Raw genomic sequence first — 18183 nt, forward strand, 5'->3', positions numbered from 1 at the left:
AAATCCAGCTCCTACAGTAATGTACTTTGGTTTGGCTGAAGACAGAATTTCAAGTGGGATTTTTTGGGCTGGGTGTGTTGTGTGTGCTACTGATTAGGACAGCTTTGCGTTTAGCTTTTCGTGGTGACACTGATGCTCACGTCAGGCTGCGCTTATGCCTGCGCCTTCAGCTTCAAATCGAGGCAGCTTTGCCTGCACAGACGTTACTGTAGCTGTAAATTCAAGGGTTTAATAACCTAACGGTACCTAGACCATAATGCGCCAGATGGATATCTCTCTCCCCCCCCCCCCACCTTTAAAAAAAGAGAGAAAGAGAATGAGGCATTAAATCCCAACACCGTCACAAGGGATTGATGATTAAGAGGAACAAAACTCGCCCAAGACTACGTCAAAACTGCTGCAGCGTTGCAAGAGCTGGGATTAGCTCTGGCCTTGCCAGTGATTAGGGCTCAGGCAGCAGCCGAGGGCTGTCTTCTTGGAGTCACTGGAGCATGAGTTAAGGAGCATCAAGGACAAAAAGGCTTTCTGGATCTCCTGCCCCACTGAAGCACCTTCTGCCAGGGTTGCTCTGACCCTGTTGCAGCAGACGGGCTCCGAATGATACCTGAGCTGCAAACTTTCTTGGCGCTTGTAGGCAAAATGTGAATTTAGCAAGGCTTTGTACCTACAGGAGCCTGTTTGTTTTCCTCTTTTCCTGACTCTGGCCTTTGTTCTCTTTGCACTCTCAGGAGTGCTGCACGTTTCCCCCTATCACTGCCCCCCTCCAATGGCCTGTCACAACTGTAGCATTCCATTTCCCCATGGTCTGCAGCCCTCTGATGAGGGAAGCCCCTAGAATATGTAACATGAAGAGCAGTTAATGATAATGGGACTGTGAACATGCACACACACACCCCACTCCCAAATCCTGATTCACCCATGAAGGAATCACAGGCATGTCCTCATTCTGTGGCCTGCAGATTATGGTGAGCTGTTCTGTAGCGGACAGCTGGCAACCCCAAGCTGTGTTCACAGCCTTTGCCTTGCTGGGTTATTGCTGTGGCATTTTGCTTGCAAGTTAAAAGCCCACAGCGTTTAATATCACCCCCTCCCTCTTACTCCCTGCAGTTGGCAGCTTCAGTTCATTCCATCAGAGTTCAGGGGCCAGTTGCCAAAACCATTTGCCAAGGGACCAATGGCCACTCGCATCATTCCAACAGACATGAACGACCAAAACCAGGAAGAGCCCTCCAGATACGTAAGTGACATCTTCTCTCTCTCTCTCTCTCTCTCTCTCTCTCTCTCTCTCTCTTTCTCTGGTACCTTGGACAGGACACGCTTGCTGTGCCCAATGGGAAACAGCACTCTTTATTTCTTTCAGGGCAGAACTTCTCTTTGGCATGTGGGGGATTCCTACGTACCTGTTTAAACATAAGCGACCATAGCTGGGGGGCCCCATTGCATTTGGACAAAGCTGTTTCCATGATAAGTGCCTGGACACTCAAGTTTTTTTTTTTTTTAAGTAACTTCTGTCACCAAGTTGTCACAGGATGCAAGCAGAATAGATACACCCAGGTCCTAAAAACATAAACTCTTATGCACAGTACAACCTGTGGCCCAAATGTGCATATGTGAGACAGCTGTAATGCAGAAAAGCATCCCAATTGTTGTTCTTGTACAGTGGTACCTCGGGTTAAGTACTTAATTTGTTCTGGAGGTCCGTACTTAACCTGAAACTGTTCTTAACCTGAAGCACCACTTTAGCTAATGGGGTCTCCTCCTGCTGCTGCGCCGCCGGAGCCCGATTTCTGTTCTCATCCTGAAGCAAAGTTCTTAACCTGAAGCAATATTTCTGGGTTAGCGGAGTATGTAACCTGAAGCGTATGTAACCTGAGGTACCACTGTACTGATGAGACAGGCAAGGAGATGTTGTCCCTGCAAAGAGCAGGAGTCCTGATGCTGTGTGAGCTGCATCCCTGTAGGAGATGGGAACAAACCCAAAATGTCCTCTCTCCCTTCCAGTTTGACATTTCCAAATGCCATTACCTGGTGGATTTAGACACTGCAACCGAAGCACCCAGGGAGCCACGGTATGCAGCCAACAGGGAAGAATGGATCAGTATCGCTTACAAGCCTTTCCTGGATAGTTCAAGGTAAGATGCTGAAAAGCACAAGGAGAAAAGGAGGGCTATAGGAGGCGTATTCTGCCTAGTTGGGGATCTCTGCAAAACTCAATTAGGGAACTTGTATCTTTTGGGAGGGCAGGGATGGAAAAGTCGTTACCTGAAAAAGGGAGCAGTAGCCATTGGGGGGGGGGGTTTAAACCTGCACTGGCAAACTGCACCTGCTCTGTCTGCTTCTTATGACGGTGATGTTTGGAATGGCAACAGCCTGCACTGCTGGTGGATTTTCAATAAAGTTTCCTTTTGGGATGACTTGGCTCAGGGTTTGAGTCATGCTAGAGGTTGAGAAGGAAGGAATTCCCCCTCAGCAGGGAGGACTGTTGGCAGCCAGCAGCACTCTTCTTCCTTCCTTCCCCCCTTTCCCTTGCAAGTGAGTTGTAGACTGCTAAAAAGATTACTGAGGTGTGAAGTTAATCACATCCCCTCACTTCTAAATTTGCATTTCCCCTGTGTCATCTTCTTCCTCCTCTCGGCAACTGTTCTGGCTGAAGTTTTGCTCCCAAGGCTACTGGTCCCAGGGGGGGGGGGGGCTCACCTTTCAGGAAAGATCTGCCAGCCTCATGAGACACTGAGGGTGGGATTTTGGGTCCCGTGCAATCCACTTCCTCTTCCCCTTCCAGCCTCACGTTGACGGCTGCGACATGTCTGGCTCCTCCGAAGTGTTCACCAGCTGTCTGGCTTCCCCAGCACTCCCCACGCTTTTCTCTTTATATATTTTAAAAGATAAGAGCATGATCGAGAATTGTTATTTTAAAAAAAATAAATAAAAAGCTTGATGAGTGGGTGGATGGGAAGCCAGCTCTGCGAGAATTTCCCCAAGGAAGGTGGCAGTGGGAGATGTGTTAATAGGTTACCAGCTTGCTGGAGAATCTCAATTGGCAGCTCGGGGGGGGGGGGTGGCAGGAGGAGGTGCAGCTGACTGTGCTGGCGACCCAGAGAGGCAGCATCCAAAGCAGCTGCTTCCATCCTTGGCCACTTCTGCAGATACTGAATCTGAAGAAATTACGTCGTGTTAAATATTCCATAGCTTGTGCAGCCTGGCAATAATTCTGTGTGTGATGAAGTGGTATTTTTCACTGTGGTTTGGCTTATTCACTTGCAAAACGTATAGAAATGCATTGACAGTGAGACAAATATCTCCAGTGCTTTAGTTTCTGAAAAGGAAGATATCTCACCTTAAGTCTGCCCTCCTCACCTTGGGGAAATCCTTTCCTCAAATGTCAGATGTGTTTGTTCTGCAGTACGTGTTCTGCACACGCTCAGAGGAAGTGTCACTTTCATTATTTTATATGTTCCAAAGGGAAAGGGGGGCTTAAAAACTGAAAAGTTACTGCGGCTCAGTCTTGGCATATGTTTAATTCCTAAATATTCTGAGCAGCAAGCATGAATTGAAACCCTGAGCCCTTTCCACTCCTTCCTTTTTATGGGAACCTGGTGGAAGACCCTCCGTTGACTTGCCTCTAGCAGTGACAGCTGGTTACTGCTTGCTCCTGGTTCAGAGGGAGGAAGAGCGAGAGCCGGGGGCATGCTGGATTTTGGCAGCCTCTAGATCTGGCAGCTGCTCCGTCGATCCAAACATAGCGGTTCCAAAAAGAGAGAGTGGCGGGTGTGTGCAGGGGAATGGATCTGTTAATAGCTATTGGCTGTTTTCAGAGACTGGAATTTGACCGAGGAGATGGGGAGAGGGGAGGTCACGTGGCTGCTTGCAAACGGACTCGAACCTCTGGCTGGCTGCCCCTCTCTCAGCCCGGCTGACCTCCACTGCAGCGCAGCCAGCTGCCTAACTCCTGAACCCTCAAGGGGAGAATGTGGACTAACAACTGTCTGTTTCTCTGCCCCCCTTTGTGGTCTCCGGCACTGTGTAAATCAAAAACCACCATACTGACCGTGACCACTGCTCAGTGTTCTCAGGGAATTTCTACATGGGTGGGCCTTAGGTTTAGCTGCTCCTGCTGCATTCTGTGCCTGAGAGTGCCACAATTCTGCGCTTGAAACTATTTGTGTAAATGTAGTAATGTAGCAGGGCTGTAGCTGAGAAACGGGATTTCAAGTAACATTTTGGGCTTGGAGGCTGGGGAAGGAGGGACCAGTGCACAAACAGAGGAGAGCCAGTGGGGGCTGCTGCACTGGGCTGCCACTCTGCGCCCGCTGCCTGACGAGTGCGTTTTATCTTTCTCACAACTACTGTTCCTCTTCTCTGGGAAACTGAATGACCCTGGCTGCTCGATTCATGCTTGCTGAACCAGAGGCTTCTGGGACACAAAGAGTCCCCCATTGACGTCAGCCAGTGCCGTGGTAACTCTCAGTTGGCTTTGATAAATGGTGCTGCTAATTGAATTAGAGAGCACTCAGAGCCATCGACTAATTATGCTACTCAGGCAGCAGCTTTGTCTGGGTCCATTTAATTCTGCATTGGCTGAGCGCTCCAGTTCTGGGGGGAGGAAAGGGCAGGATGGATTAGGGATCCCAGCTGAGGCAGCAAAGGCATGTGCCAGCACTTTTAAACCAAGGAGACCCTCCCCATTCCCCACCAGCTGCCTTAGCACTTCCCCACCCCCTCAAGCATACAATAAGCGACCAGGGGCTTTAAGCAGGCCAGCCCTCCCTGTCAAATTCTTTTATGTTCCCCTTTCCCTATAAGTGATGTTCAGCTACCCTTAATGTTCTAATTTTCCCCTGCATATCTAGGGAGTCTTAGAAACCCTCACTTTCTCTGTGGGTAGGCCTGTTTTGGTGCCTTCCCACCACCAAGTTTGCTATTAATAGCTAGCAATGTGTGTGTGTCATACATTTTATTTTCAAAAGCTTCCTTGGTTTTCCAGGTCCTCCAAGTTCTTTCGGGCCTTCTACATCCCCTTCCTGTCCCACCAGCACACAACGTACATGAACTATACCATCCTGAAGCCTCGGCGCTTCAAGCAAGCCAGGAAGAAAGCTGGAGGCTAGCTCGAGCCTCTGGGGATCCAACGAGAACCAGCTGAAGATGCTGGCTTCTGCTTCAGGTGTCTCAATCCCACCTGCCCACTCCCATTTTTTGTAAGAGTGGCAGTGGCTGTGGTGGGTGGGCAGAGAAATGCTTGGGAAGGTTTTCCTTTTTTGGCTGGCTGTGCTGCAATATTATTGACCACCTGATCTGCCATTGTTTGGGGACTCTGCTTCGCTTTCAGAAACTCCTGGAAAGTATGAGCAAGGCGTCATCTTGCTGAGGAGTCAACAGGAGCAAAAATCTTGGTTTGTGCGAAAGTTTACCAAGTTTCTGGCTGAGAGGTAGCCTGGGGCTGCTGTGGGTCTTTCAGTATTTCCCCTCCACCACAGAACATCTCGCCAACCCCGGAGGGAAGTGTTTTTTTTGGGGGGGGGGTGTATGTGTGTGTTTTAAGAGGCCTTTTGGAGAGAGAAAACAGGCTCACCAGCAGGAATGCACAACGCTTCCTGGTGGGTCTTCAGGGGAAAAGGCCCTCCTTGACTCAGATGGAGCAGAAATAACTTGCACTTTCAAGAACTGTGACTCTGTTAATTACATAATTTAGTGAAACATTGACTTGTGCGTGAGTGGGTTTTTATTTTAAAAACCTCCATTGTCTGTCTTGTCAGCTGCTGCCAAAACATAGGGGTTTGTGTAGGGTGTTTTTTTGTTTTAAGTTTCCTTTCACCCCCCTCTACATTCTAGCTTCTTTGTGAAATGTCTGGCTTTGTAATGTTTCCAAATTTACTAAAGTGCGGAAGGGAGCTCTCCTCCTCACTGCACACCTTTCGCTGTGGAATACAGTGGCTTCTCATTCAGTCTGCACTGTATGTACTATGAAACTGTGTCATTAGTGATTAAAAATTAGGCTTGTACCCCCCAAATGCAGTTTTAGGTATGGAAGGAAAGTGTGTGTGTTGGTCTCTCTCTGTCTTTCATGCACCCAAAGTTCCAGTCTAACTGCATCATCCACAGCCTCAAAAGTAGATGAGAAAAGTGCTGACAACATGTGAGAGCAACAGGTGATTTATTTCATGATGGGAAGGCCAAGGTCTCCCTACTGAGGCTAGAGCTGACATTTTAAGCATCCAACGAGACTATCCTGCACCATGTACAGCTAATGCATCTAGCCGGGGCCCCTGAAGAAGTGGGAGGCAGCAGATGATTTTTCACCCTAAACTTGTGCATGTTAAAAAAATTACAAAACATGTTATTCTGAAGGAAGCCATTCCCAGATGCAAATGAGTTGATTTTGGTCACTTAACCTTGTTCACCTGAATTGTAAAGAAGAAAATGCAGCTGGTAAGTTTTTCCACAAAAGATAACGTAACTAAATATTTCACATGGGAGCAGGGCTGCAGGCTGAAGATTCATTGCCACCAGGGTGGTTAGAAGTGGGATTGAATGAACATCTTCATCCCAACACTGGGACAACGCACAGAGGTTGCGAATCTGGAAAACCGGCACATCATCCTCACAGGAAGTGCAGGAGATGTGGCTGGGCAAAGCTGTGAAGAGGAGAAGAGAAAGGGTTGTGTCAGAAATAGACTTGAGGAGAGCTGCTTAGCCTCTCCCTCCACAGCTGAGTTGGAGACAGCAGAGGCTGCCTGGGATCTACAGTGTGGTCTGATTCAGCTGGTGATTTTTCCCCCTTTTAACATACTTTAGAGAAGGAATAGGAGAGTGCTGGTCCCATTTAAATACTGTACTTGCTGATTGCCCTTTTAGTCCTTCTAAACAGCACTGGCTTCTCTCCTGCCCACACCCTGAAGCTGTGCTCTCTTGTGCCTTTGTGCTGTGCAAAAGGCAAAAAAATTCAACCCTCCTTAACAGCTAGGAATATCTTGCTACACAAAGCAGGCTGCATGAAGGCCTGTCGTCCTCACCACAAGAGCTTTTGCACATTGGTGCAACCGTGCATGTGTGGCCTCCGTCCCCATTTGCTCAGTAGGGCAAAGAAGAGGCTCACGTGTGCCTTGCTATGTACAGAAAGGCAGAGAGCAGCTGGGAGTTTTGTTAGTCACGATGTCTCGAGCTGATGTTCTGGAGACTGGAGCGACCCTTCCAGCTGGTTTATGCAATGCAGCATGAATCATGCCATCAACAAGCTCGGGGCCTATTATTAGATTAGGAAACTGCTGCCTCAATGCAAGATCTGCTCATAAAGATCAGTTATTTTTTGCCACAGTTCTCAACTAGGGGATGCTGGCCAGAGAAAATAAGAGGCTCTTTGCTTCTTAGGAATTCCTCTTCTCCTGCAGCTCAACTAACCTTTGACATCCAATACAGAACTTTGTTGTTGCCCGAGTTTTAATATTTGTCTCTATCAGGAACTTGCAGTAAAAAGCTGACTTTGCATGCTTCAATTAAAGCTTGGGTACTCTCCCCCCCCCCGACTTCTGAGCAATCACATTAATGACCAAAGAATCCTTTTGCAGCTAAGACCTGGAACCAGTATTTCCTTCCTGCTAGTGACCCAGGTCCACTGATACGAAGCTGCCATTGACCCATCTAGTTTAGCATTGTCTCCACTGACTAGCAGCAGTTCTTGAGGGGTTCAGGCAGGGTGACCTCTAGCGGAGGCTACTCTGTTCGGGCTAACAGGGCACAGCCCTACCAAGCTCTCACCTCAGCTAGTCTGCACCTGCCTACCTTTTTGCTTGCAACCAATCAAGAGATGTCTCTACCTGCCATTGGCTCTGGCTGCGCTGCCTGTTAGCTTTGTTTCTACCCTAATGGTCTCAATGGGCACCAGCCACAACTGGTTCTCTTGTGACCCTACCTAGAGGTGGGAGGGACTGAACCAGGGCCTTCTGCATTCAAAGCAGAGGCTCTACCAGTGATCTATGACCAAATTTTCTACACCTTTTTCTCAGTGAGAGAAACCTTCTCACTGCAGGGCTGCCCAAAGGAGGTCTTACTAAGAGAATCAGAAGTGTGTTTTACAACAGGGTGTATTCAGCCTAATGGGTGAAACATTGTGCATTCCCTTGGGGCTGCCTAACATTATCAAGCATAACAACAAAGCAGCTGTATCTGGATTACTAATCGAACTGACAGACCCTGGAACACAAGCAAGGTGGGGTTTCTGGACCAGCACCAAATTCTGAGGAGGTTCCAGGTTGTCTCTACAGCAGTTCACACACCAGTTACAATCTATTGTGCCCACTAAGCTTGTGAGTCAGCATGGCAGGCATCAGCTTGTGGTGCAGGCATTATACCGCTTCAGCAGAGCTGTTGCCTCCCCCAAAATACCTACCCTCTGCTGTTCTATGGTTGCAGAATAATGTTCTCTCTCCTCGCAATACAACTTTTCAAGCTCAAAAAAGTATCAAGATAACTTACCAAAGAGTCACCCTCTTCAGACCACTATATATATATAAAAAAACAATGGGGAAGCTTTTGCTGGGTTGCATATACCACCTGAGGCCAAGGGTGCGTATCCAGGTTTTAATGTCCCTTGTGGGGAAACACTCCCAACTGCATAGAAAACTAATTCATCAAGAGAAAGCATTGGATCCAGAGGTTCGCCCTGTGGATTTCTTAATCTCAAAGAAGAAAAGGTGAAGGCAGCAAAATAACACACGAGAAAAATCTCACAGCTGCTGAAAAATGTGTTATCTATGGATAATCCTTTCCCCTTAACCCCATTGCCTGACACTTTCCAAGAGCCGCTATGTCTGTTGATTTGCAGAGGTCAAATCACTCCCTGCTCGTCCCTCCCCTCATTGGGCTCGCTAGGGGACAGAAGTAATATGGAGTTAGGGAACTAGAAGGGCCAGCCCTAATATTGAGTAGAGGGAGGAAGCAAATGTGGGGTGGGGTGGGAAGGGAAGGGAAGGGAGTGGTGGTGGTGGTGGTACTGAAGGACAGAGCTATGTGGACCATGAGGTGTGACAGGTGCTCTTCATCCTGCCTTCAGGTACAGCAGAGGACGTTGTCCACATTGAAAAGCCACCTGCCAGTCTGTGCATGGAAGGGGTTGTGAGCATTGGAGGCAGCTGCATTAGGGGAAAAGGGGCACTGCCCCACCAACCTGTCCACCTTCAACCTACAAGAGCTCAGGGTGGCTCTACTTTCATTGGCTCTGGCGCCACCTACTGCTGGTCTCCCTGCCTTCCACCCTACAGGCGTGAAATACACAATTTGTCCTTCCCCCTCTCAGGTAGCAGAAGTTCTCGGGCCAGTCCTGAGAACCAGCCAGCACTTGTCCCCTTTGGAAAACAGCCTGCGCTCAAAACACACTAGGCCATTGGAATAAAAGGGGGAAATCCCCCTTCACTTCCTACCAAATCCACCTTTACAGCACTTGAGAGGCCTTGCCTCCTTAGCACGGTCTTTCGTCACCCCATGCCTGGCTTCCAGAAGGAGGAGCCTTGACCTCAGTTCGCCTTGGCACCGCAAGGGTCTGCTCAGGGCAGGCTCTTTCCTGGGCTCGCTCCTGGCAGTAAACAGCGTTGCGTCACCATTGGGCTCGCCTTGTGACCAGGCAGCCGCCAGGAATGCAGCGACCCTTTCTCCAGGGAGCCTGAGGCCTTGGCGTTGGTTTTGGCTGCCTCCCAGTTGCTGCCTCAATCTGCGTTCAGAAGAGCTCTTGTTTCCCTCTGGATTCGCATCCGAGAGAGCGCTGTGACAACTTCGGCCCGCTCACTCGGCAGGAGAAAAACAGACAGTCCTGCTCTCTGTCCACTACCTCTCTCTGTCTGAAGCACTAATGCTGATTTTCCAGTGACGACCTCCCCTCCTTCTTTATGGGAGCGATGAGCTGGTGGTGAAGCACGGAGGGAGCCGAGCAAGCTGCCTCTTTGCATTAATCCCCCTGCTGTTGCGAAGCCTCGCTGTTGACTGAAAGAATGAGTTCGCGCTGGGCTCGGGGCTGCAGCAGCTTGCCAGCTGGAAACAGCTCGCAGCGTGCAACCCGCCTGCTCTCTCACATAAATGACAAAGGGAGGAAGCTGCCTTATATATGCCGAGTCAGAGAATTGCCCACACTGGCTGGCAGCATCTCTCCACAGAGTTTCAGACGGGAGGTTTCCCCAGTCCTAACAGGAGTTGCTGGGATTTGAAAGCGGGACCTTCTGTGGGCAAGCAAATCCCCCATTGCTGAGCTATATGGCCCTTAAGATGCAGGAAGCTGCCATTTACCAAGCCAGACCAGTGATGCATCTAGCTCAGCTTCACCAGCACTGACTGGCAGTGGCTCTCCAAGGTTTCAGATGGGGCATTCCCCTTTTTTAAAAAAAACCACACGATATTTATTACTTTTCGAACAGTTTCAGCACACTACAAACCAAAAAAAGAAAAGAAAAAGAACAATACAAATACAATACAAAAACACTACATAACACATTAAACTAACAAAACAAAACAAAAACAAACAAAAACAATTTAAAAACACCTCAAACATTTTCAATATCTTATCTTTCATTCGCTTATTTCCAACAACCTCCTCACACCTCCCTTTTTGTATTCCACTTCTATTAATTGTTTCAGCAATTCCTTTCCATCTTCCTCTGTTTTCTATCCTATAATTATCTTAACACATTCTTGCCTTATTTTTTCCTTTAATTTTCTATTAATCTATTTATACTTAATTCCTTATAACATTTCTACTAAAGCCATATAACTTCATTCCAACATTCTTCTAACATTCATTAATTTTACAATATTTCTATAAATAGTCTTTAAACTTTTTCCAGTCTTCTTCCACCGACTCTTCTCCCTGGTCTTGGATCTCGCCAGTCATTTCCGCCAATTCCATATAGTCCATCAACTTCATCTGCCATTATCCAACACTTCAGTGCTTTCAAGAAGCAGCCATTCTCTCAGCCAGAAAAAAGCAGATGGTTCACAACAAAGTTTAGGGGTCTGGCAGGGCAAGTCCACCTCCTTTGGCATCCATCAATATCTTAAATTTTACTCGAGGCTTCCTGCCCTGCCAAACAAATCTAGAGACGTCCCTCTGCCACCTCCTGAAACAATCCATCCCATCCCAAGCTTGCAATGTTTGAAACAAAAGCAACATCCCCGACAACACAGCAACCCTTATCCCCGCCACAGCAACTCGGCCCAACAATAACAACTTCAGATTTGTCCATATTTCCAAATCCCCCTTCTCTTCAATCCAACGTCCTTCACAGTTATCCTTGAATAGGTTCACATTTTTGGCGGTCATACTGTCCCCCAAATACCTCTCTTTCTCAAGCGATGTTAGTCCTGTCTCCTCCTGAAACTCTGTCAAGCTTTCCTTTTCCAATTCAGATAGGGCTCTGGTCCTCAAATTCATCTGTTTTTCTTTAAGTTCAATCACAACAAATGTCAGCTTATGTTCATCAAGCTGTCTTTGTATGGATGGGACTCTCTCTCCAGTTGTATTGCTTTACATTCAGCAGCAAGGGTTTTCTCCTTGACTTCATCCGCAGTTTGCCGTATCAGAGTAGATTCCTGTATCAATTTCTGGATGGTTTCTATATTGGTATTCACCTTTTGTCCCAGATTATTTAAACTTTCTACAATTAAGTCTATTTTAATATTTGCAGCATCCACTTTCACATTTATCACGTCTGTTTTCTTGTGAAGCTATTCCAGCGAATCGTTTATTTTCACTAATGCGACCGCTAAGGCCTCTTCTGTCGACATTCCGTCTGTTTTTTCCTTTCCATTTGCCATAACACTTAAGAGATTCAAGGTCAATCCCAGAGTCTCACAATTTTTTATCTTGCAGCTGGAAATTCCCCTAGCCCAGCTCCTGTAAAGCAACCAATTTCAAAAGCTTCCACTAGGGGAAAACAGTTTCTATTTGTATTAGTCAGTAAAGTCCTCTTTTAAACACAGTTCCAATAATCCAAAGTTAGTTTCAGTTAATTTTACTCTTTTTTTTTAAGAACAGCCGGAGACAGTAGAAACAATGTATTCTCTTATTTTGCTACCTGTCAATGAACGTTCTAAATGCTGTCAATGAACATTCCAAAAGACATCGATCCTGCTAACAGCCCGTTTCCAGGGTCAGAGCGGCGGTATTTTAACTCTCTTGACTCTCTCCTACAGGCATATTCAGTCCACCACTCCCCCCCCCTTCTCCTGTCTCCAAAGGGGGGGTTTAGTTCTTTGCCGATGGAGATTTAGTCTTTTGCAAAAGGCTTTCCAAGACTTCAGCTTGCAGCCTCATTGCTTTAGTTTATTTACAAAAGGGGGAGGTGGACTTCCTGTATTGAACCTCCCCGTTTCGATACCAAATTAGACGTTTAAAAATCCAATTCTCCCACTTCAGCTCTACTCACGGGTAATCATATTGTCCACAGGAAAAAGTCAGTGCTCTCTGGCAACAGCTATGCGGCTTCGCTCTGTGGCAGAAGCAGACGATTCGAAGCACCACGCTGCTCACCCCATGTCGCTCCGGATCCCCGAAACCGGGTTTCCCTGCGAGTAGGGGAGGCACAAAAGGTGCCCGCTGAATCCCACGTTCACAGGCTTCTCCCGCCTGTGATTTTTATGGTCTCCACCTTCGCCGTGGCGGTACAGACCCAAATTCCCACGGGGCAAATTCCTCCCGATCAGAGGAATTCCGCCATTGCTGGAGGCACCAACCCGGAAGTCTCCCAGATGGGGCATTCCCAGCCCTACCAGGTGACACCAGAGATTGAATTAAAGGTAAAGGGTAAAGGGACCCCTGACCATTAGGTCCAGTCATGGCCGACTCTGGGGTTGCGGCGCTCATCTCGCTTTATTGGCCGAGGGAGCCGGCGTACAGCTTCCGGGTCATGTGGCCAGCATGACTAAGCCGCTTCTGGCGAACCAGAGCAGCGCACGAAAACGCCGTTTACCTTCCCGCCAGAGCGGTACCTATTTATCTACTTGCACTTTGACGTGCTTTTGAACTGCTAGGTTGGCAGGAGCAGGGACCGAGCAACAGGAGCTCACCCCGTCGCGGGGATTCGAACCGCCGACCTTCTGATCGGCAAGTCCTAGTCCCTGTGGTTTAACCCACAGCGCCAGGCGCGCCCCAGGGATTGAATTGGGGAGAAGCAAAAGCAGCGGTTGCCCCTTACTTGCCTCTTTGTTGCTCTGCCAGGGGGCCACCACCTCTCCTTCCTTTAAACCATTGCTCAAAGGACCCTTTATGTGGGGAGCCCCTTGCATAAAATCCCTCATTCCTGGCACACATTGGTATAAGTGTATTTGCCCATGTCTACTTCCCTGGCTGCCAAATGTTTGGAAATTTCTTGAGGCAGAGGCTTTCGGTTGCTAATTTCACTGAACATCACTTGGTGTTTTATTATACCTTGAATAGTTTATTCGTGGCATCAAGAATACCAGATTCACTTTTCGTTTCGTTTTTTAATAATGTGAAGAAGTGGGGTGTTTGGGGATCGTACTGTGCTCCCCAATAAGGGCCTGCCATTTATCTGACCCCTATTTTTCAAAACACAGCAAGTAATAAAGAGGGCTGGCATGCATGTTAGGTAGGGAACAAATAGGGAGAAGGATAGCGGCTCAACCTTCGCTGCTCCTCACGAGCCACTGTGATGGGATCCTCGCAGTGCCAGAATAAATTCCCCTTGGTACCACCACAAAGAGAACGCTCAGCCCAGCCCTGCTGGCTGTTTATCAAAAATGCGCTTGTTTTTGAGGGGGGGAAATGTTAACAAAACAAGGCTGGAAGGTTTTGGACTTTGAACTGGAACAAGGATAAATAAATAGCTGATAAAAGAGAGGCAGGAACAGGAGCCAGTGGGCTTTGAAGTGCATCGGGGGCATGAGGCAAGAATTGCAGGCCGAGAGCCGGAGAACACGCAGAGACAGGAATGATCATAATATTTTGTAACTGGTGGTACGAAGAACACCCCCCCCCCCATATCCACATAATTCCTTGCTTTGTAGAGGTGGATGCCTGAAAGCTTACAACATTAAGATGACTTGGAAGGATACTGGCTTCCAAAGCATCCCTGGGAATTTTGGTATAAAAGGGAGGGTTATTGTGAGAACTCTTGATAGCAGAGGTGCTTGCATTTCTAAGCAGCTGCAGTTCCCACAGGGTTCAGATTTGAAAAATCAAACACTGATATAAGTCCTTTGGAGAACAAGAAAGAGAAAATAAAAGCACACTGGCACAGAGAGGAATATGTGTCGGACACACGTAATGTACGAATGGCCTTCAGAAAACGAGGGACTGCATTCATCAAGTCCAGGAGTCAAGTCACAAAAAAACAGTGGCTGAATCCTACAGACAACCTCTTACCACAAAGTGTGTGTAAATTGCTTTGCAGGGTGGTTTTGTTTTGTTTTTTAAATCTGGATAACCAGCCAGAGTACTACTGGGCAGACCCATACCCCAAATTTATGTGGTAAGACAGTGGGAATCACAGGATGCTTCTGAACAACTTGCTGGCTGAGTACTCATCCCAATTTGTGGGGAGATTAGATGAGGTTGCGTCAAAGCAAGAGTCGGCCTGCACTTTCCAAGATGTTTCCCAGTCACTTCCCTTACGGTAAAAGTCTGATCATCAACCATCAACCGTAATTGTACAGCCGGGATTTGGCCAGTTTGTGATGGAAACCCACACAAAAACAGCAACAGCCTTGGAACGCCCAAACGGAAGGGTGAGAACAGAAATATATCGGGTTTCCAACATGCTTGAAATGACTTAATGTTATTAATGGATTAATGGATCCAGTATTTGTTTCTAGATAAAGCTGGCTATAAGGCTGTTTTGACTCGGAAAGTTTAGTCTGCCATTGTAACCCCACTTACCTGGGAGAAAGCGTGCATTGTCCTTCCAATCTGAAAGGCTGCTCCTTCAGGTAGTTGACTCTACCTTTCTACGATTCAGTGACAGGTGACATGGCTGCCCCTACCCATCCACCAGGGACAGCCAAAGCAGAAGCCTACTTACTCAATATGCCACCCCCCCCCCTTTGCTCACAGCAAGCCTGCAGAGGCAGCCACTGACTCTAAGGACAAACATGTTATGTTGTTGTTTGGAGGGGTTAGGATGCCAGCCAGGTGTTGTCCAAGATACCAGCCCCCACAGTGCCAAGAAAGGGAGATGACGGATGTGCACTTTGTTAAATTTCCAAAGAACGTGGCTTTGATAATAATAAAAATAATAATAAACCCGTTTCCTTGGCAACTGCTGATGTCAGGCTTGCTCTGGCAGGGAGTGTCGGCTGTGCGGACCCCTCAGAGCTTGAGGCTAACTGGAAGAAAGAGAGAAAGGCAAGAGTCAATAAATAACCCACCTCAACCGGCAAGTCACAAAACACTTCCTGGGCATTCACTGGTCTTGAACTCAGACCCCTCTGCCGATCCAAAGAGGCTCACTTGAGGTAAAACGTTTTAGTAGTTGTAAGGTGCTTATTGTCTTTGCAATCACAACAGCAATGTGAAAGAGAGGTCATATATTCCCATTTTACAGACGCAACATTGAGGCCAAGAGACAGCAACTAGGTCAGTGGCCAAGACCCCAGACTTAAGGACAACTCAGGACAGATGTGGGCATGTAGCCTTTTCTAGTCTCCTTTCTAAGTTCACCTCCTCTGCTTATTCATTATTGGCTTGCAGGCATATAATCTCCATCAAGGTTCACAGCCGGTATCTGGAAAATTGATCTCTTGAACTCTACATGTTTCAAGTCTCAGTCGTCAGATTTGGGAGCTGGTGCAGCGTCAACAGCTAAGAGGGCAAGTTATGTATGAGTCGATATGTCGGCGCTTCAAACCTTGTGTCTGCTGTGAGCTCACCAGTGGGATTTTCTGTGTCAATTAAGTAAACCCCCCCCCCCCACGACAGGGATGACTGTGGTCTACCTTACAGGGTTCTTGTAAGGTTTACTGAGCCAACACATATACGCTAAGAAGTGCTGGGTTGAAAGGCTCTCCTAACACCTCCCAGTTACATCAACAACACAGAGATACCAGCATTAATTGTGACGGGTTGATTCAGCCAGAACAAGAATATTGAGACATGGCCAGACTGAATATCAACTTCTTTCTTTGCTTCTTCTGGGAACAACCCCCCCTGCATCCAGTCCCCAGGTGCGTTGTGGCTGCTGCATGCAAGGCTGCAGAGATAGAGATTTATGCATTATGCACACTAATCCAAGTGTGGCTGTAACCGTAACCTGGGGTGGGGTGGGGGGAAGAGGGGGCCGCAGCTTCTCTTCCTGCACAAGGTGACTGTGGGTCAGGCACTGGCAAGTGCGAGCAGAGCGTCTCCTTGGAGCTGTTGCCATGGCAACACATCTGCCTAGGTGATTGCCACTTGTTGAAGGTCGGAGATGAATTAGCAGCTGGAGGAAATGGCAAGGGGGGATTAGAGAGCTGGAGGGTTTAACACTCTCCAGCCAAAGGGTTTGACACCCAATTTCTCTTGCTAAAAGGTGCACTCTAAAGGAGCAGGGGCCCTTTCTCTGAGACTTCTACACTGCCTTGTCGATGCAAATAGAAGTGCTGTATAAACAGATTGGTAGGGACGCGGGTGGCGCTGTAGGTTAAACCACAGAGCCTAGGACTTGCCAATCAGAAGGTCGGCGGTTCGAATCCCTGCAGCAGGGTGAGCTCCCGTTGCTCGGCCCCTGCTGCTACCAACCTAGCAGTTCGAAAGCACGTCAAAGTGCAAGTAGATAAATAGGTACCACTCCGGCAGGAAGGTAAAAGGCATTTCCATGTGCTGCTCTGGTTTGCCAGAAGCGGCTTAGTCATGCTGGCCACATGACCCGGAAGCTGTACGCTGGCTCCCTCGGCCAATAAAGCGAGATGAGTGCCACAACCCCAGTCGGCCACGACTGGACCTAATGGTCAGGGATCCCTTTACCTTTACCTTCTATCCAGAGAGCCATCAGCCACTAAAAGAAGAGAGGCCTGGGGCGGTGTCAATCATTACTTGCTCCCCCAAAGCAGATATAAAGTATGTAAAGCAGCAAACACTGAGCTTTATGGATTCTTTCCCCAGGAAGCACAAATTCCGAGATCCATATTTAATATTGCTTTCATTTATTCTGCTTCCACAATCTGGGTTAACTAATAACTTGGAAGTTATCTGGAAACTTTTGAGGTGAGCAACGGAGATGTTTCCTTGTTATTCTCCGGGGTTAAATGAGAAAGAAGTGAGGAACAGAGATGTGCAGTCTTCAGGGTGCTGAATTTGGAAATGGGTGGCCGGCTGATTCTCCGTTTTTGCATGGCCAGTCCTGAGATAAACAGAAAGCAGCCAGTGAAAATGTCTCTTGCCCAAGGTGTTTCCACGCTGAGCACGGGCAGATTTTGTTTCTCCAGGCACCTTCCCCCTCTTTTCCGCTCCTTTGAATTCCTACTCTGTACAAAAAAAGGAGAAAAGAAATATACTGCAGAAAAAGGCATCTGGCCTGTGCAGTTTTCTTTGCAGGAGGATGGCCTCAGCAGGGCCTCGCTGAAAGGGTAATGCATACTCTGGCAATTTCAATGCAGGGTATTATTTACCCAGCTGACGTCATTCAGAGCACATTCTCCGCTTCCATTCTCTCTAGAAGCCTCCAGGATATAAGGCACCTGATCGTTTTACTGGCTTGAAAATGCTGGCTAGCCCTTTATATAGAGCACAGTGCATGAAGCAGAGGAAGGAAAGAGAGAGAGAGCGCGTCATCTTGGACTATTTAGGAGAGTAAATAGCCTTCCCGGTTTAATTTGCTTCCTTCTATGCTCCTTGTTGCCAATTCTCCCCCTCCCCAAAACTCTAGATGGATTATTGCAAAAAAAAAGACAGGTTGCTACTATTTATGTTCCAAAATCTGAGGGAAAGGTTTCAAACAACTGACATGTCTGTCCCCTTCAAATGTAGACATTAAATCACTTTTTTAACACATGGAGGATTTTAAAAGAACTCACATGATATGGTCATTAACAATGATGTGTTCAGAGAAAGAGCTCAAGTCTACATACTGTATTTTTCCGTGTATAAGACGCCCTCTATTTTTGGGGACTCAGATTTAAGAAAATGGGGGAGAGATGTATCCGTGTATATGACACCCCCTAATTTTTGAATTCATTTTTTAGGGGGAAAACCTAGTCTTATACACAGAA

At 47.6% G+C, this 18183-nt stretch overlaps 1 protein-coding gene and 1 long non-coding RNA gene across 3 annotated transcripts in view; one reads left to right on the forward strand and one right to left on the reverse strand.

Annotated features, from left to right (window-relative positions):
• Positions 1-6011, forward strand: part of LOC310695983 (alpha-1,2-mannosyltransferase ALG9-like) — a 41556-nt gene extending 35545 nt beyond the window's left edge. For both annotated transcript variants that reach the window (XM_083481028.1, XM_083481027.1), the window contains 3 exons: positions 1108-1237; positions 2002-2132; positions 4985-6011. In XM_083481028.1, the coding sequence (XP_083337154.1) occupies positions 1108-1237; positions 2002-2132; positions 4985-5108 (385 nt within the window). In that variant the 3' untranslated portion in view covers positions 5109-6011. The remainder of the gene's footprint in view (positions 1-1107; positions 1238-2001; positions 2133-4984) is intronic.
• Positions 5517-8930, reverse strand: LOC310696095. The gene is made up of 2 exons (XR_014520417.1): positions 8228-8930; positions 5517-7460 (listed from the first exon to the last, which is right to left on the reverse strand). It is a non-coding gene; the product is annotated as an uncharacterized lncRNA (long non-coding RNA).
• Positions 8931-18183: the final 9253 nt, after the last annotated feature.

This window comes from Podarcis liolepis (assembly GCF_965112155.1).
Source record: "Podarcis liolepis genome assembly, chromosome: 16".
Classification (NCBI taxonomy): domain Eukaryota; kingdom Metazoa; phylum Chordata; class Lepidosauria; order Squamata; family Lacertidae; genus Podarcis; species Podarcis liolepis.